At 40.2% G+C, this 20018-nt stretch overlaps 4 protein-coding genes across 11 annotated transcripts; 2 read left to right on the top strand and 2 right to left on the bottom strand.

Moving 5' to 3' along the window:
- The first annotated feature begins 280 nt into the window (after positions 1-280).
- LOC141044557 (uncharacterized) lies at positions 281-2502 on the top strand. The gene is made up of 2 exons (XM_073529158.2): positions 281-476; positions 1157-2502. The coding sequence occupies exons 1-2, from the start codon at positions 281-283 to the stop codon at positions 1321-1323; spliced, it is 363 nt and encodes a 120-aa protein (XP_073385259.1). The 3' UTR covers positions 1324-2502.
- A 3074-nt stretch (positions 2503-5576) lies between these two features.
- Positions 5577-9529, bottom strand: LOC112273269 (purple acid phosphatase 18). The gene is made up of 6 exons (XM_024501804.3): positions 8899-9529; positions 7965-8656; positions 7612-7700; positions 7193-7431; positions 6487-6672; positions 5577-6252 (listed from the first exon to the last, which is right to left on the bottom strand). Exons 1-4 carry the CDS (start codon positions 9032-9034, stop codon positions 7407-7409), a joined length of 942 nt encoding a protein of 313 aa, XP_024357572.1. The 5' UTR covers positions 9035-9529; the 3' UTR covers positions 5577-6252; positions 6487-6672; positions 7193-7406.
- A 1895-nt stretch (positions 9530-11424) lies between these two features.
- Positions 11425-12997, top strand: LOC112273270 (large ribosomal subunit protein eL15z). Its single transcript, XM_024501805.3, has 4 exons — positions 11425-11477; positions 11650-11816; positions 12111-12308; positions 12666-12997. Exons 1-4 carry the CDS (start codon positions 11474-11476, stop codon positions 12909-12911), a joined length of 615 nt encoding a protein of 204 aa, XP_024357573.1. The 5' UTR covers positions 11425-11473; the 3' UTR covers positions 12912-12997.
- Positions 12998-13827: 830 nt separating this feature from the next.
- LOC112273271 (uncharacterized) lies at positions 13828-17714 on the bottom strand. 8 transcript variants are annotated; one of them, XM_024501807.3, is made up of 7 exons: positions 15972-17714; positions 15703-15856; positions 15120-15285; positions 14882-14993; positions 14664-14727; positions 14450-14556; positions 13828-14254 (listed from the first exon to the last, which is right to left on the bottom strand). In XM_024501807.3, exons 3-7 carry the CDS (start codon positions 15269-15271, stop codon positions 14192-14194), a joined length of 498 nt encoding a protein of 165 aa, XP_024357575.1. In that variant the 5' UTR covers positions 15272-15285; positions 15703-15856; positions 15972-17714; the 3' UTR covers positions 13828-14191. The 8 variants fall into 8 exon arrangements, with proteins under 8 accessions (XP_024357575.1, XP_024357574.1, XP_073385448.1 ...); XM_024501806.3 differs by having other exon boundaries at positions 17223-17708; XM_073529347.2 differs by having other exon boundaries at positions 17354-17621.
- Between the last annotated feature and the right edge of the window lie 2304 nt (positions 17715-20018).

Here is a 20018-nt window from a genome sequence, read left to right as displayed (position 1 = left end):
GTTTGAAATAGTACACAGCGTGGGTATAATGTACTCGTAAGATCGGGGCAGTCCATTGAGTACCACTTGTACAAGAGTATAATCAGACAGAGGCTCTCTAAGTGCCGCAAGTTTGTTCTTTAATTCTCGTGCCTCGCTGAGATATTCCAACAGCCCTTCCTCGGAGAGCTTGATTTGGTTTAGTTGATTTGTTACGAATAACACCATAGATGGATCTCCATTCTCATATGGTGCTCGTAACGCTTCCCATGCTGTTGCAAGATCCTCATGTTCGGCCACAATGTCAACTAGCGAATCTTTCGCATACATAATAAAAGCGCTGCAAGCCGTGGTTTTTAAATCGTGCAATTGTTGTTCAGTGATGTGCCTCCCACTAGGTAGTATCGTTGGAAAGGATGTGGGTGAGATTACGCTTTCCACAACCTCCGACAGATTTCACTCCAAAATATTGCCCGCATTTTTAGTCTCCAGACATGGTAGTTTCCAAGTCCTTCAAGTTTATTGGACTCGCCTACCGTCAAATTTCTACGTTCTGCCATGATGCTATGTTTTTCTTACGATCCTATCGCTGTAGTGCAAGAGATGAGTATCGCAATGCTACTCTCTTTTTGTAGTGAAGTCTTTGATAGCTTCTTTCTCACGATCTTAGTGTAAGAGAGGAATTTCGCAGTATAACTCTACAGTGCTGTCTTTGATTTAACTTACAATGCTAGTGCCAATCTTGGTACGAGAGACAAAGTTTCGTAGAACTACTCTTTAGTACTACCTCTGATTTCCTCACAATTCTAGTGCTATTCTTGAAGGAAAAAAAAAGAAAAAAAAAATTGTCGCAGTGCTACTCCACAGTGTTACCTCTAATTAACTCACGATTCTAGAGAGGAAGAAGGAGAAATTCTCAGTATTCTCTGTATTGCCTACATTGATCTCTGGATGTACACTAAAGCTCTCATAGTCTATCCTCTCGTCAGGACTAGGGCCGCACTGATACCATGTTATAAATAGAGCTTGATTCCAAAAGATGATTTGAGTTACATGTTGCTAGTTATGTATAGTGACTCCGAATGTCTATGCAGTAGTGGATCTTAATGCGTTTTACGGTGCGGTTAGGCATTCGTAACAAGGAGACTACGAACTAACCCTATTCGTTTACTTCCAGAGCTGGATGATATACAGGAGAGGAAGTGCTTCGTCACTTCCAACAACAATCGCTGGTTTTCAAGCTCTACCTGCAATCGATCGCCTGCAACTCGATCTTTTAAAGGTGTTGTTCCTCCAGGAGAACCCTCACCTCCTCCAATAGTCGTACTCAGCTCCTGTGTTTAGGCGCCACTCTTGTAAACGGGAATCAAAACTACTACACTCGATCGATCAAATCGTTTGTACAAGACTACGTTTGTCAGTATAACAAGACAGTTTCCCTCTTTGCAAGCCGAATAGGTCTCACACTGCGGCGTGCGCATGTGTCACTCTCTGTGCAGAAAATCGATGTCTGCACACAAAATTGTACTTGTATGAGAAGGAGAACCCTTCGTCACTGTGGGTTTGGGAGTTTAAGAGGAGGGCTCTAAATAACATTAGTCGATGGTGCAGGGCGCGGGTGAGCCAAAAACGTTGGCTGGGTCTCGCCAGCCATCACCACAAGCTCCACTGTGTCGGCGCTCCACTTCCGTTCCCCGCTTTGCGACTCCTCTTCTTGCCCTTCCCTCTTCTGTTGATTCACCACTGAATCGGCTGCATTGGATGTCTGCTCACGCAGTCTGTTCCGCCGTAAAATCAGTACAAATATCATTATGGTAACGAAAGTTGCAACCGCGAAGACAATCACCACAATGTTTGCCGCGCGGGAGTGGTGATTTACAGAGCTGGGGGCACCCTCCGTAGACTGTTGTGGCGATCTCGGTGTCGACGGTCCAACTTTCGATACCCAGTGTGGGACTGCAAACCCCAAGAACCTCCTGCCGAATGGCTTCGAAACTGCCATAGCTGCTGCAATCCGGCCAATGTCGAGCTTAATTCGAGGATCCTTACAAGCCGTTTAGGACGCGCAGTTATCGTCGACGTATGTTAATCCCTCTAAAGAAATGTAGTAAATAGGGGCAGTAAACGACCTTGATTAAATGATCATCCGCAGATTGCTGAAGTACACAATCGCAGAGTTTCAGATTCATGCACACGATGAAGCTCAAAATGTGCTCGGAAACGCTACCAAAAAAGTTTAAAAGCTATGTCAGACAGCTCCAGCGATGTGGAGGTTGTGATTCGAATAACAGTTCCTTTCCGAAGCTCTATAGTGAATGGCACCTGCGTCAGCAATCAAGTGGAAGAACTGGCGAAATTGCAGTTTCACTAGTTACAAATGTTGAGCTCAAAGATAAGAGACAGCTAACTTAGATTCTATTTACTTCCCAAGAGTAAGGAAATAAAACTGAAATGCAATTGCCAGAGCAGTAGGCGGCCGGATTCCAAGGGATCTCAGCCAGTTGTTCTGTGATTGCCCCCTGAAACTGTCCAGCAGTACTCTCTAAAGCTACATTTAAAGCCGCTGCAGGCTTTTAAAGGTCTAAGGAGCTTCCAGCGGCAAGCGAATTGGGGCATTAGGTATCATGGATTACGCATTATTGTACTAACTCATAAGCACCCAAATCGTGACCACTTCAAAATAAAAATTAATCCGACAGCATGTTCCACGCCACCAGTAGACCCACTAGGGCTCCAAGCTCTGGGAACGATCGACTGCGCTCCCAGTGCTTCTGTTTCGTCGGTAGAGTCCAACAAATCCCACCTCCACCACCAACTGCTGACGCACGCACAGTAACCACCAAGTTTGACAGCCACCCGACTTTTACGGAGTTATACTATTAACTGTGCTTATTGGTAAGCAAATCCCCGTGGAGATGGCGAACAGAGTGAGGGCTTGTGCACAGATGGAACGGCCGAAGGGAATCCTTGATGGATCTGCTCATGGAGATGACGTCTTTGGGCCGTGTACAGCGACCGCTGAGCAGGCTCCAAGAGCATGATACCATGATATCCCTCCACATCCTTCCCGCTGGTCTGCCATCCTGCTAATAGGTGAATGGTTCGATGGGTAAAATGGCCCTACCATGTCAACAGTAATCCGATGGGATCGCCCACTGAGTGAGACTATCGAAGTTGAGCCTCATGACAACTTCTGCTTCACCCTGTCGCAACGCAGTTTGTAAATAGTTAGCCACTGTAAGGAGGCAGTCAAAGGATGCGCACCAGGCGTCGGAATCATACCGCCAATCGATTGTTGCTAAAGCCTTCCTTACCGCAGACAGTGGATTTGATCCATGTGCGGCGCATTGAGTGAGCCGACCGGAATAAGTCGATGCGCCGCACGTTCTACAAAGCGCACTAGGGCTAACCGCTGCAGTGGCTTTTGTGCAATGAATAGGTCATCTGGGAGGCCACAGCTACCTCCCATCCAACTTGGTTACAGTATCCAATTTTACTGGAAAAGAGACCATCTCCTCCAATCCAGATCAGGATCCAATCCCGAGTCGTTGATATGCACAAGTTAAACCAGCTGATCTATAACCCATAGTCGGTATCCCCACCTTCATTGAACGTGTGCATGGAAGAAGGCTCAGTGTTACTAGTTGACTTTTATTAGCAAGAAAAAGAGTTGTATTTTTCTTCGGGTGCAGCTCTCGAGAACGTCATGAATGCATCATTTAACTCGCATGCCCACTCAACAATACCCATCATTTTTTGGACGTCACGGTTTTAGTGTGCGCAGTAGCTGAGGCTTATCAGCCTGCTAGATATCTCCACTGCAAGGTAAACTACACCCCTAGGATCAGGTCCCATCGCTCCTCACCGAATGCGTATCATAATCGGTACATGAAAGTTGTGGCAACGCATGCAACCGTTACAACAACGACGCCATTATGACAAAAAAAAAAAAAAAAAAAAAAAAAAACTTCTTCGTGTGTTTGCAATTGTGGATTATCTCAACCCCACATGCAGATCCACATTTCACATTTTCGCTGTCCAATTTTGGATTCATGTCACATTCATGTTCACCACTTGAACTTTATCCTTCAGTGTATATACATGTGTATATATATATGCATGTATTACATATAGTACATGTATATATGTGGGAATATATATATATATATATATATATGTACATATAAGCTTTTTTTTCAGGAAAATATATATATATATATATATATATATATATATGTACATATAAGCTTTTTTTTCAGGAAAATATATATATATATATATATATATATATATATGTAGATGGTTGTTAAATTCTTGACTTGAATGGTTGTTAAATTGAGTGAAATCTATTTATTGTATAGAATTTTTTTACTTTTGAGTTATTTATTTTTATGAGTTTACAAAAGTAGCAATAATTGTACTTTAAAGTACACTTTGTCCATCTATATAATTAATTGATATATAAATAGTTTTATGTGAATAAATAAATGATTAAGTTAAACTACATATGAATAGGATATTCCTAATGCCACCACAATTCAACATCTATACAATTAATTGATATTGCCACAACTCTATGAAAAAATTTATCAAAATTTTCCTTTTGCTACTTCTACCACATGGTGCATTATGCATGTGTAGATACATATATATATATATATATAGAGAGAGAGAGAGAGAGAGAGAGAGAGAGAATACTATTTTTTAATTGAATCAAAAACTAAAAATATATATTGAGTGGGTGGTGGATTATAATGATGGTAGCAAAAATTGTGGTAACATTATAAATAACATATATATATATATATATATATATATATTACGTTATAAACATCTGTATATTCTTTCAAAAAAATATTATCTATAAATTTTAATACTTAAAAAGAATAAAGAAAAATATTTCTTTTGCACAGTTACAGGCCAACAATCATCTGTTCCGATTTACATAACAAGAACAAACAAACAAATCATAATATATATCATTTTAAGGTTTATTTTTCAAATGTTTATATATTTACTTTATATCATATGTTGCAATCAATGCATAATTAACCACACACATTCAAACTTCCAACACAATAAAATCAACACATCAATTTCAAACTGTAAAATAATTATTTCAGCAATGTTGTAAATAAATTTTAAAATTTCAAGAAATTTTGTGGCACAACATACATGGGTTGATGGTGATACTGCCAAAAAGTTATGGAGGTATGCTTGGGTGTTTCCAACGCACCTTCGAGATCCCTAGAACAGTTTGCACTTATTTATTTGGGAGGAGGGATGTGGAATTCGAAGAATGTGATGTCAATTTGTAGATGTTACCCATGAGTGGCTGTGCCACTTTGACTTAGTTTAGATGGAAACATCGCATGGACAAATTGGATTGCATAATAGTAGTGGTTTTGCACATGTGCAAACTAGTTAGAATCTAAATATAATTAAAAATTGTTAACTGACTTGTGTAGTGAGCAATGTTGACATGAACCAATTATGCATAAATCTTATTAAATTTTGGTTATTGGATGTGTCCTGTAACATTTCAAACGTACTCTTGAGGATGCACTAATTGCACATAGATGGGTAGGATCAATGTATAATTCTAACCACCAAATAATCATTTTTATTATCATTGCAAACAAAAGCATGCCAGTTTCGACTAAAATAATTTTAATCTGGCGTTCGTTTCTGAAAGAACCCTGGAAACAGATAAAGAAGATTGTGGGATATGTTGTACTCGTACACAATGTCTTGTGCTTCGCACAGCATATCTGCCGCCTCGCCCATGGCGGAGCACAGCCATAGGGACGAGACGGAAATTGCAGCGAGAGCCAGGCATGAAAAAAAAACACAAACAAAACAAAACGGGTCAGGATTTGCGTGATGCAGTCATTCATCGCCACTTTGGTTGCATAACGCCGCTGCGTTCACGTACAGATCGGCATCACACGGGACTCACAAGATGCGCTGGAGTTTTATTTTTTTCCATGTGAAGGGCATGCGTTCCACCGAACTCCAATGCTGCCACCGATTCCGCCCTCACACTCAAGTGGGTCCCCCCCCCCCCCGATACACCTCCTCCTGTTGTAAACAATTCCCTTCACCCACCAGACGGAATCGCTCACAGTCCGGAGCATCTGCATTCGATACAGGAGTGGTGCCTGCTCGCAAGTATCCCCAGAAGAACATTCCTTGCGTACCGCTTAATCGTTTTCTGTCGCTAATCAACCGCCCTGCTGCGAACCAACTCCATGTTCATAAAATTGAGCCGCTCTGCACGGAATCCAGGAATTACAGACAGCAGTTATGAGATCGAGGCAAGCAGCACAATATTGAAACATGGTAATGACCAGCTCGGATTGTAAACAAATGATAAGCATCACGTCGAAGGTAAACTCCAATTTTCCTTTCTGCAATATAGACATTGTCTCCAGAACTAGACGACAACGATGACTGCTTGTAGTCGTTACGTCCAACAATGTCTACAGACTCGAGTAGTGAACTCACCAATATGGGTGAGGTCGAAATTCAAAGGTGATGTCATATTGTGAACGCTCTTCAGAATCGGATTTGTGAGATGGTTTTTCAAAGAAAACGCTCTTTAAATTATTTTTGTCGCTATCATTTGCATTCAAAAAATTTGTTGTGTTTCGTTTTCCTCCTATATTGGTGATGACGACTTAGTGATGAGGCCTGTGAGTCATAAGATGCGATGCTGATTAGGAAAAGTATTATTCCGTGAAGATAGGATTAAATAAAAGGTTTGGTGTGCACCTGGACAACGAAAGTAAGATTAATGCAATACTTCTTTAAAGAACTTTCAGCATGTAGGGCAAAGTGATGCCCGATGCATCAAAGAGTATGCTGTACACGCTGACCTCCAGTTATACTAGGCAATTTGAAACAGTTTGCAGCAGACACTTCATAAATGGGTTTATACTTCATAGCCTCTAGCCCTCTACCAATTCATATTACACATACCACTTAAAAAGAGGGCAATTGTGATTCCAATCAATTCAACACAAAGAAATATGAACACTAGTCTCATAATTCAGTAAACAGAATTAAGAAAACTGATATCCAGTTTGCAATTACCATCCATGACGGTCTCCAAGCTTCTTCGGGTGCGGGATTGTTCCTCATAAACAGAAATGGTAATCTTCAATAATGCATTTTTACACAGCTAAAGTTGGTTAATTAGTATGTTACGTACCTCTCTCTAGGCTTAAAGATCCAGGTTACAAAATCCTCCTGGTGCTGGATTCTTGGAAGAAACATTCTGAATGACCAGCACTAAGGCTTTTTATCCAAAATTCGTCAGCAAGAACAGCTTCATCATCATCGTTACGGTGCCAAGTCCAATGCGCATGAGTTGCATTCCCAATATCGACCTCAGCATGTCCAAAACTTGCCTCTCGGAATACGGATCAGTCTGGTGCATCCCGAAAGAACCTGCACGTAATGCGCACACAAAACTTAGGTGACAACTAACATACAGGTCCTGGCTCGGTTAGAAATGAATAGGGCTAACCGCAAGCTGGAATCACCATCATAACCTAACAAATTGCAGCATGAAGGAACCCGAAATAAATCTTTGCATTAGGAGTTAATTTTGGGAAATACAACACGCACTTCCTAGCCAATCCTTCCCGGTTGCCTCCATCTCCAACGGTAACGTGAACAATTCCACATGGATCCACGTTATCGTCATAGACCCGTGTCTGTTCCCCAACATCCACAGCCGATACTACAATCAGTACATGGCAACAAGGCGTGCCTAGAAAGATAGTAAGGTAAAATCATCCATGATCAACAGCTTGAGATTTCAAGTATGCATACAATTTAACCATAACGCTTCAGAACTACTTGACTTCGAATATTTTTAACGTGCTCTTCAATAAGCTGAGACACCTGTATATGTGTCATCTGACATTGACAACAAGCGTGTCATTTGTAAGAAGAGAGGCCAACGCAAGAAATTTTACCGTGCGCTCATAGGCATGTACATGACCCGCAACAAGGATGTCTACACGTGCCTCATACAGCACTTTTTCCATTGCCTTCTTCATAGCATCTCCGTTATGCTGATGAGCATAATTTGTGTTGTACCACGGAGCATGCAGAATCACAATGAGCCATGGCGTCCTGCTCCTGTCCACCTTTTTAAGATCCGCCTGCAATTTGCAATAGTGTGTTCTAAGTAAATAAATACAATGACGATGGCAATGTAGATAACGTAGAAACAAAGTCGAGCAGGCTGAAAACAAAACATCTGCAGAGAAAGAAATAAACTTTTTTAGCTTTAGGCAATTGAATTGGACAGAGTCTACGTCAAAGTCTGTGTATGAATCCAGCATGATAACATGAACCCCAGCAGCTTCGAAGGAGTAGTACAAATTAGAATCTGAACTACTCTCCATGCAAGGCATCTGCCACCTTGTGTTGTAAGCACGAAATGATTCCATAAAAATTGGAACAGACTCCATGTCGTGGTTACCTTCTGTTACCATCCAAGGTCTCGCTCTCGCATAAGGTTCAACAAATTCACCAAATGAATCCCAATATGGCTGGTAGTAGTCGGCGTATAATAAATCTCCAGCAAATACCAGAATGTCATGATTGGAATTGCCAATGTGCTCCAGGGTAGATTTCGTCCATTCGGTTTGACCCAAGTCACCTGTATAAAACCATTGAGAGGTGATATCCTTGTGATCTATTGAGTATAATTTGTAACATCAAATCACTATAAGAAAGTAAATGTCTCTGTACCCACTCTGCAGTCAGTACGAAGAAAAATAAGAATATAAGCGATCTCATAAGTTCGCCACAAAAAGTTTTTGATGACTGCTTAGGGTTTCTTTCTTCCGTACCGTGTGCGTGTAATAATTAGAAATATGTGGGGCTTTGACATGTACTTACCAACAACTGCAAACTTGATGGGAACATCTGGCCCTAGAAGTGGAAGGGTCTTTAACCTGTATTCTGCCCCTACACCTCCACATTTACAGTAGTAGGTCGTGCTATCTTCCAGGGGACCAATCACAACGTGATGCATCAACCCAGACGAGTGTAGTAAGAAGAAGTAACTCTATGACGTTCCGATAGTCGTGGAGGGAAAATTATCAATCTAGATCATAGCGCAAAATTCACCGCAATCGAATCAATAGTGAATGCCATCTCGACATTCAATACGGCCGATGAATCAAAAGTCAAAGTTCAAGCAACTTCGTCTCAGTCAATGAGTTAACACGACATCAGTTCTACATCATGTACACGCGATTGAAAAATATCCAGTAAGTGTATCCCGTTTCGATCCATATCCTATCACACTGCGTAATACCAGACCAATCCAATAGCAGCGGAATCTCTGCATGGAAAATATGTCAATTCAACCCCAAATTTTAACAAAACTTAAGCGCAGGAGCAGACTGTCGAATTCACAGCTAATCCGACCAAGCAAGCAGTCGTAAACCACAAGCCACTTACACTACAAAACTCGGTGAAAACCTCGAACGACGCACTAAACTCGGCTACAAAAAAAATCCTGCTCGGCATTCGAGAATTCATCAGAAACATCGAAAGACGCGAATAAGTTTCTCCTGCCGAAGAAGCTAGAGGACCCTCCGGTGGATGAATGAATACATTCTAATGGATGAGTTTTTGAGTATGAGAGCAGAATCGGAGCCACCACATTCATCAGCATGTGGGGCGTTTTTGGTATTGCTGGGAAAGAACAGCATCACAGACAAGGAATGTTTCCAAAAACTAGTCTTATTATTGTAAAAATATTATTGGAGATTGAATTCCTATTATATAGATCTGAAGTATTAACCAAAAAAAATATCATATTATTATATTTTTCCTAAATTTATGTTTTATTTAAGTATCTTTAAATGATTGTTCATAGCAATAAACATGAGGTAGCGAAAGTTTTGGAATGATCAATAAAGGGGTCTTAACACTTAGAGGACAAGGTCAGTAGCCACAAATTTAAAAATCCTTTGATTGGCTAAAATACACATGCTTCTCAATTTCAATCAACTGAAGAATTTAAAAGTTGCAACCTCGTACTTTTTCCTCTAAATATAAAGACCCCTTTAAATTTCATCTTAGCATTTGTGAATGATATTAACCCCATCAAAACCAATCAAATGCCACGTCACCATCAAAAAATATTCAGTTCCCTTGTATGGAAGTAAAAGTAAAGCTACAGGAATGTGATGTATATTTATGAATGAGTATTAAGGTCCACTTTAAAAAAATCCAGAAATCTTTAATCTCTAAAACATTTACAGTATATTCTACTGATTGAATACATTTACAATCAAATGTACGTCTAATTTTCTACTATAAAACAATTAAGTTATTACAAACATTCTGTGGATACAAATGTCAAGCAAGTTTGTTTTGCACATAAGATCTAATTATGTGAATATAAACTTCTAGATTCTTTGTAAACATCTTACATGATTTTTATAAATATCCTCTTAATTCTTTCAAAATGCTTGTTGATAAAAGTATAAATATAAAACCAGGTAATAGAACCCTATATTGAAAGAGAATATGATCTAAACTATAAACAAAAGTGTCTGACAAAAATAAATACTGACACGACATGTACTACTTGATTTAATTTCAGTGCTAACAAGTATTTTTTTTTTTTTATTTGTAAGTGGGTTCTCACAAATTTCATTCTCACACAAATATAAACACATTTGTGTATTCAATTTATTTTTCAAACATTAGAATCACAATGGCTTCATAACATTTAGTAAAATCCGTGGGACCATAATTTTTTTAACAATTCAATTTAAATAAATAAAAATAATGAAAGGAACCAAAACACAAAAATATAAAAGTCATTGAGTTGAATAAAGTTATTTACTTACTACTAGTCAAATTCTTCAACTTAATCTTGACATGGGTTTGTGGTCATCAGAGTACAGAAAAAGCATATCCAAAAAGAACAGAAAAAAGAACAGAAAAAAGATGGCATGAATCAATCAATAAACAAAAAGTCCAAACAATATGTGATGCAATGATGGAATTATTTGACAGTCTGTAAACAGGGTTTGGAAGTCTCACCCTAAACCCTAAACAAACAAAAAAAAAAAAACAAACAAACACGTAAAAATCTAAACAATTCAACAAAATTCTTTGACGATCATTCTCTGCCCCATTTTTCAACATCTTTATTACTAATTACCAACGAAAACTTAAATCTAAAAACCAAGATCACATATTGAGCCTCTCTCACACACATCCAATCAGAGTGCTATCAGAATAAACAAGTATTAAAAATCGTTTCAGACAGGTTTCAAAATCCAGGTGTGGGCGAAGAGGACGGGACCTAAAAAGGACACCTGGATGGGCCAGATTAGGGCGAAGCGCGAAGGGGAGCTTTAATGTGGCAGCATTTCGCTTGGGGAGGCCCTTTTCTACTCTTCATCACCATAGCCACGCTCTCTCGCAGACGCGGCTCTTCTCTCTCACCATGGGTATTCATTCCCAGCTCCCTCTCTCTCTAGCGCTGCGTAGCTGCGTAGCTGCGTTTTTTTATTTTTTTTATTTTTTATTTTTTTCCCTTTCCTTTTGAGGTTTGCGCAGTGTGATCGAGATCTAACTGGAGTTTTTTTTTTTTTTTTTTTTTTTTTTTTAAATTTCCTCCAGGTGCGTACAAGTACATCGAGGAGCTGTGGAGGAAGAAGCAGTCTGATGTGCTGCGTTTCTTGCTGCGTGTGCGCTGCTGGGAGTACAGGCAGCTCCCCGGCATTGTCCGTGTCACTCGCCCTAGCCGTCCCGACAAGGCTCGCCGCCTAGGGTATAAGGCCAAGCAGGTCAGCTTGCATCTGAATCTTTCGAGTTTTCGTCGAAAGCCATGAAAGAATCTGTTCTTGTAGGCTGCGTGGAGTAGCTTGTTTCGAAGTTAGGATTTGAGACCGGACTTAGGGTCTCTGCTGCTTTGGTCTATGCGAAATGAGTTGCGATGGTGCTTATTCCACGACTTCAATTTATTTTCAGCTGCGGCTTTGTCATGACTCTATCTTTTTAGGGCATCATTTCGAATTCTTCATAATTTCAAGTGTTTACTCCTGTTCTACTCTTGACATTGGTGTCATTATCTTGTGTAGGGATATGTGGTGTACCGTGTCCGCGTTCGCCGTGGAGGCAGGAAGAGGCCAGTGGCGAAGGGTATTGTGTATGGAAAACCTAAGAACCAGGGTATTACACAGCTCAAGTTCCAGCGTAATTTGAGGTCTGTTGCTGAGGAGCGGGCTGGACGCAAGCTTGGTGGGCTCAGGGTTCTCAACTCTTACTGGATCAACCAGGTATGTAATCCGCTTCTTCGCGTCACTTACATCAGTGTTTTCTTATTATTTTTCTTTTTCAGTCTATGTCCATGTTTTCCCCAAGGTTAGTGATAAGGCATAACCGACAACTGCAAGTTCTTATGAATGTAAAATATGGCTGATATAACACGTAAATTACGTCTAAGTGATTTAACATTCCATTCCTCATGCCTAAGGTTTCCCCTGACATTATTAACTCTATTCACTAAGTGCTCCTAGCAGCGAGATTACTATTTTCTGTGCACGGACATTCTGGATTGTTGTGTCATACTTTGACTCTTCCATTGTAGCCACTGCCAGTAGAGTGGATTTTTACGAGCACAATTTCATACGCAGGACTCTACCTACAAGTATTTCGAAATTATCTTGGTGGATCCCCAACACACCGTCATCCGCAAGGATCCCCGCATCAACTGGATTGTGAACCCTGTACACAAGCACCGTGAGTTGCGTGGATTGACTTCCGCTGGAAAGAAGTACCGTGGTCTTCGCGGCAGAGGTCATTTGTACACCAAGGCTCGTCCATCCATCCGTGCCACATGGAAGCGCAACAACACCTTGTCTCTCAAGCGCTACCGATGAAGATTTTAGAGCTTTGGATGAAGTTCTTCCTCTCACGTTGGTTTGCATCAATTTATTAATGTATTGACCTACCACAATTTTGAGCATTTGCACACCCTTCATGTGATTATTATCGATTTTTTCATATTCTTCACAATATATTGAGTGTTGGCATGCTTGATTGTACTATGGTACTTTCTAAATCTCACAAAGGTGCTGACTGATGTTGTTTCACGTCTGAAAGTGACTTTCTTACATGACTTTAATGCTTCGTCAATGGAAGAAAGCAAGGCCTCGTACTGTTGAGGCTTTTCCTCCCTTTTGTTGGCGTATTACTTAGTGTGTTCCGTCACCTGCATTACGGCTCTCTTGGTTCTCAAAGTATGCAGTCGTTTTCGTCAGAGTTGTTGCCTGTGCCCAATCCAGACTTTCATTGGTTCCTGGGAAGAGTTAGTTTACAAGGACGATTGAATTTGCAAGCTTCGGGATATGATCCGCCTTTTCGAGCTGGTAGCATGTAACTGAGGCATTGTTGTCGCAATGTCCAGGAACATTCTGTGACAGTAGTTAGGAACATGGGGTGATAAATTATGTAGTATGTCGTCTTGCCTTCACTTTGAAAGATATGGGGCAATACTACTGTTGTATATTTTGATATTGTCGAGCCTTAAATTGTGTTTCTTCAGCTGTCAAATGTGACGAATTTTTGGACTCCATCGCTCCGGTCACGCAACTGGTTGGTAGGGTAGATTTCAGGACAAACTGAATTTTTAATTATTTCATTTCCATCTGCCGCTGTAAGCGAAGATGGTAAAATTCTTTCAAGGGTTTTCCACAATTAAAGACATTCTTCTGTGCGTCATTATTTCCCGATCAATGGAATAGAGTTAAAATTAACGAACACAGATTGTGAAGAAGTATCTATGCACATGTTCTGTTTGGTTGAATGAAAGGATAATGTCATTGAAGTTCTACCTGAGAGCTTACATTTGATCATGTTTGAAGGCAAGCCGCGCTACATTCTGTAATGACCTGATGTCTCAATCTGTAGAGCTGTACCTCCGTTTCTACCCACGAATAATATGTATATAGAGAAGGAAAATGTGCATAATGGCATTTCTGCGTGACAGTCAACTGTGCGAATTCAACGAGACAGTGCTACGCGATTTAAGCCATTTTATATCACTCGTTTACAGTTCTCCTGGGTTAAGGCCTGCCTATTTATATTTTGCTATGGCCTACTCCTTTGCGAGATCACTGAAAACGCCACGAAAGCATGTACTATTCCTGCTTGGGAGATGTCAAAACCATGTTGGGCGGTCCACTGGAATTCGAACCAAGTCAGTGTCGAATAACTCGATAAACTGCAGCAGTCAAAGCCTTTTCTCGTATTAGTACGCCATAGCCTCAACTTTCAAGATGAAGGTTACGCACATATTGTCCAGTATTACTACGTTTTACCAATCATCCAGTTTGAGTTCACGGGACAACGCCAACGATATCTCGAAGACTCGTACTGGACTCGGGTGTAGAAATCCAGTTGATGAGCAACATCCCACCTGTTCATTAAGCATGCGGACTTTGGTGCCAGCGTAACGTCGGTACTCCTCAAATATCGCCGTTAAGCTCCATCTCTGAAGCTTCCGCAAACAACCCACAATTGTGCCTGGACGAAGTATTGTGAGATTCTCTCGTGTTTTAATGGAACTATCTATCCAGAACAGTCAGATTCATGTCCAATGAAAAAAAAACACGAGTGATGAGGGTACTAACCAGTCCGGTGGCGTCCGAAATTGCACATCACATGAAGTGGGTAGTATTGAGGAGAAAGAATAACCTGTATCACATTTCAATGTAAGCATTATCACCCCATTCCTTATGACGGTCTTCAACTATTATTCCGATGATCGATCGATCACCGTCCATAGTCCACTTGGAAAGAAAAAAACACTTAATTCACATCGGGTCAGAAGCAGGGTAGAGGAGTTCACCTGTAAAGCAAATAGGACTTCAGCTTCAGACATGGGACTGGCTTCTGGAATGTCAGAGTGCAAACCTAACGGCCGGATTAGCGCAATTCCTTGATCCTCTAGGAAGCTCAAGCTGCTCACACGCACCTAGTTGTTCGTCAACCTCAACATTCCCGAGGGATATATCCATTGCAGATGGCGCAAAAGACGAAACATCAGGATAATAAGCATGGAACTTGTGCAACAGAATGAGACTTACAACGGCTGAGAGGGCTCGTCATGGGAGAGGTAAATGACGGTCTTAAGGTTAAGTCGCTCCAAAAAGGGGAAATTCAGCTGGTGACATTGTCCAGACCGGCTGAGGTCGTATTCTACCATCCCATAGTTGCATGGTGGTACAAAGTACGACATGGCTTCTCAGGTGTCTGCAACACCAACATGATGGTGCGAAGTAAGTCTCGATCAACAGTAAGGTGACGCTTCTGGTACCAAACAAGACTGTAACAGATTCACCTAATCGACCGTTCATAAGATAGTTGAAACAACAGTTATCATCGTCACATTGCAATTTAGCCTCATTTCCTTGTTGCAACAGATTGCAATTATGAGCCAGGAAAGGATTATGAATGAACTCCAGCACCTGCGATTCGCACCACAGAGTGGACTTCATAGTGGGAATGTTGGTGCCATATGTCCTTACCGGAAAGGTTCAATCTCCTATTTTTTCCACATCATTCTACGTCCCATGCAATTTGGTACCTAACCAGGCTGAAACTATGGATGTCCTGAACCCACTTTGGAGTTCAATAAAGTGTTCATTGCTAGGGGAAGTGACGTCTTACTTGTCCTTGGGTTAACGACGCTTCATGCTCGCAGAATACACTACCATTTTGAAACACAGTAAGTCACAAATCCTGTCGTGTGCGGCATTTCTACGAATCGGCTTGCGTTGTGGAAACCAAGAAGTAATGCAGCGCGTGACACATCACCCCAGAGCTGCACAGGAAAGCTTTCGAATTAATTTCGACCCAAGTTGTGTATTTCAAGATTTGACCTTCTGTACAAAACTATCCTATCATCTGGCAATCGCACAAAATTTACAACTTAGTACCGTAAGTTGGTTGTTCGTTGTCTCTTTGAAAACTACAGCAACTCCGAAAGGGGACACTGAGCATCTCATAAAAGAACTAGCCCCTCAGTCTCTCTCTCTCTCTCTCTCTCTCTCGAATAAAAGCCACCGTATCTTCGTCACGTAGATACACATCAACATGTTCGAATAATTCCTCAAAAATAATGAGGAACTACGTTGCACATTACCGGCTCAGAGCATTCGTAAGTGAGTAAGTCAAAAAGGAGGTGAAAGACGCATTCAGAATCAGTAATGATAAAGTAGAGAAGGGCATGATCCATGACTAAAACTGGAAAGTACCACCCGTCACAGAATGCCCAAGCATCACAGCCTCAGATGGAGCTATCTAGTTGTCAAGGTAAGCCCAAACAACTGTTGACAGAAATCTCACACATGGGTACTGATACAAAGCGAGTACGTACTGAGAGCTGCAAGAATTGCAATGATAATTCAACAAAAGTCGGTAGGACCCTCAGTCGGGATGGTGGAAACAAAGGCGCCCTCAGGATGCTCAGGACATGACAGATTGTCAGAGATGATAGATTGGAGCCCGATTCTAGTACATGTTGTCTAGGAATTCGAAAGGTCACGAAAGATTATGCTAAAGGGATACGCTTCGAATAGGACCATCCCGTAAAACGTAGCGAAGAAAGATCACAACAAGCTATACAAAAAGTACCCACGAGTTTGTTCACTCCAATGTCCACGTCCACATGGTCATGGCTGTGACTAGGAAGAAGGCTGATTCCTTGCATAAGAGAAATTAAATTAAAATAAGCGCGTCCCGGAAGTGAGAGTGACAACCTCGGACAACTTCATAGACACTACGTGAGCTTCGATGTTAGACAGGTGCGGAGCTTGAGAACACATGTATACACAATCGCATTGAAATGCAGGTATGGTGATCGATAGAGGCAACTTATTCCTTGATACTCTCATGGCTGGACGACGTTGGACAGGATTACCTCAATATTATAAATAAATATTGAAAAAAGCAGGAAACAAAAATCAAAAATACAAAAAGAAGTAACCGGGTACGTGTAAAAAAAATACTCCCAGTTGGACCAGCACTCCAACAATTACATAAGAAACAAAATCCCAAAAGAAAATGTGATCGAATAAATCCTCCCCCTGGAGCCTCATCGACGAACCGCGGCCTTAACAGGAGCTAGAATACATCAGACACAAGGACCCGAATTCCTGAAGGGAAATTCAACCCAACGAGCTCCTCACCATCATTACATTGCTCCTCCTGCTCCCCTTCACAATCGACGAATCCAACACATCTCTTTCCCTTGTCCACATATAATGTGATGTGCATGATCAAGGTATATACCCTCTCCATCTCTGACCTCCACACCCACCTCATCAATCCCCGCAAACACCCATGCCCTCTCGACCCTCCATGACTCGTTCAAATTGGCGAGAGAAATTGCGTAAAAAACACAAAAAAACTCAAAAAATCTCAAAAGAGGGAATCAGGGGAGGGGGTCAATCAGCGGTAACATGGCAGCAGCGAGATCACGCTGCGTCCATCCACTCACCGCCCAATCCCTCACACACCCAACATCCTTTGTCACTTTGTCACTTTCGATTCATCTCTCTCTCTCTCTCTCTCTCTATCTCGCTTTCAATCGAGATTGCAGAATAGCGAGAGAGCGAGAGAATGGAAATCGTCGAATCGTCGCGGGTCCCAACTTACTAGCAAGGGCTTCCCCGAGGGTGGACTGAGATCGATCACTAAACCAGCATATGCCGAAGTATATCGCCTGCATCTCGTCCCCGCCACTCGAACGGCCGCTGATTGGCTCTTTTGTGTACACGTGGCGTTCGCATTGCGCTCTCGTGGCCTTCCGTGAGGCATTGTCCGAAGGAATCACTCCCCCCTTTAAAATAGAATGACATCTCCCCGGATCCTTCGCCTATTTACACCCGGATCTTCCCCTTCCGCTTCTCAATCGTGACATGGTATCGACGTGCCCTCTTGAACGGGTATCGGGGTCGCCCCCGCAAGTATCCTCCGAATCCGGAGCCTTAAACAGTGAAGTTCGAATTTGAAGGGATGCAAGTGGGATAGTGGAAGAGGAGGCGGTATTTTGCAATGCTGCTGCGCTGGGTGCAGTGTATAAAGTTGTGGTTTCGATCATGCCCGAGCGGGGCATGCACGATGTTAAATACCTAGCTGATGATGATGATGCAGTTGTAGGCGAGAATCTCATGATGTAGATACTTTGGTGTTTTTTCGCTTTTGAATAAAGGTGGCTGCGTCAGCGCGTCGTGTCTGTCTGCTTTGCGGGACGCATCCGGGTGCTCCTTCGCAGGCTGGATGGCTTCGGTTTGTGTGGTTTTTGGTGCTTGATGCTTCCATGCTTCCCTCGGCAAATTGAAATAGGTTAGTTTGACGTTTAATTTTTTCAATTCGTAATTTAAAAATACTAAAAATTATTTTTAATTCTGAGAATTCTGTAGAAGATTTGGAAAAAAAACCTAATGAAACAAATATCTATGATACTTTTTAGAATAGAGAAAGATAGAAAAGTATATAATTGATAATATAGAATATTTATTTGAAAATATGAATTTGATAATTTAAAAAATAATTTAATAGATTTCTACACTTATATATCAAGGGCATAAATCACAAACAATTAAAACATCAATATATTCTTATGTTGCCTAAAGAGAGTAGATATTCATTCTAATATAATATTAGAACTAAAATAGCTATAGCCAAAGATAAGAAGACTAAAATGTCTTGAGACAAGACTAAGAAAAATAAAAGTATTGACAAGAATAGAAATGACTTCATTTTTGTCTCTACATATAAGTTAAGGACAAGTATTTAAAGAAAATATATAAATAAGTGATAAATGAATAAAAGAAAGATAATAAATTAGAAATAAGTAAGTAAATATATTTAATAAGAAATTGAAATGGTTATTGCCCAAGGCTAAAAAACTAGAGATACTTAAAACTAGACTAGAAGTAAGAAAAGAGTTGACAAGAGTAAAGAAGGCTTTATTCTTAGTTCTATATATACTATCTATCTAAAAGCTATATGACAATGTTCTATAAGACCTCCAATACATGTTCAATTTCCAATATACATGTCTTAACTTGCAAGATAAATTTTCTATATGTGTGCCACGTTGTTAGCTTGTACCACAACATACTAATATGTGTGACATGTAGTTAACTTGTTGGCTAAGTTTCTAACCTATCAATCACCTATAGACATGTATAAAGGTGAAACTACATCTATAAAGCTTCTAAAAATCTTATCTATAAGACATTATCAAATTAATCTACTTTGATCCATTTCTATCTATTCATATTATTTGAATAACTATAGGTATGTTTGTAACATTATTCCCCCTTTTAAGAACAAGTTCCACAAAGAGTGGTTATCAAATGTTGAGGAAGTTTAAGATGTGGTATTGTGGAGTAATACAACTATATAGTGAAAAATAAAAATAAAAATTTTATTATAGAAGAGCCTAGTAGAAGGATATAAAAAAATAAGAATAAATAATAAATAAATAATAAAAGACTTAGTCTTAATGTTACTTTTTATAGAAAGAACTTATATTTATTTTGTAGAAGTATTAATGAGCCAAATCAAAATAAATGAGATAAAAAATTGATATAAGCATATTTAAAAAAGAATTAAAAATAGATTAAATTAAAACTTACCTCAAATTACCAAAAATTGATATCTAGAGAGGACCAATCGTCAACCAAGCTCAAAATCACATCCTAAGGTACAAAACCATGCCTATATGGCGACTTTAGGATTCTTTGGTAGATTAAAGAGTGGGATTTGAAAAGAGACTAGAAGAAAGATTTTTAGGCATTAGTTTCATGTCATTTGAAACAATCTTGAGATTTTGAAGGATTTTTAAAATTAATTATGTTCTTGGTGGGATAAGGATTTGAAAAATAAAAATATGTTTACTAATTTGAATAGAGTATTGGTGTGCTAGTTGTAAATATGCATGTAAATTTTAAAATCAATTGAATAATTAGATT

The sequence above is a fragment of the Physcomitrium patens genome, chromosome 20 (genome assembly GCF_059467195.1).
Source record: "Physcomitrium patens ecotype Gransden chromosome 20, ASM5946719v1, whole genome shotgun sequence".
In the NCBI taxonomy this organism is placed as follows: Eukaryota; Viridiplantae; Streptophyta; class Bryopsida; order Funariales; family Funariaceae; genus Physcomitrium; species Physcomitrium patens.
The sequence above is the reverse complement of the archived record's forward strand: the minus strand, read 5'-3'. Positions and strand labels throughout refer to the sequence as shown.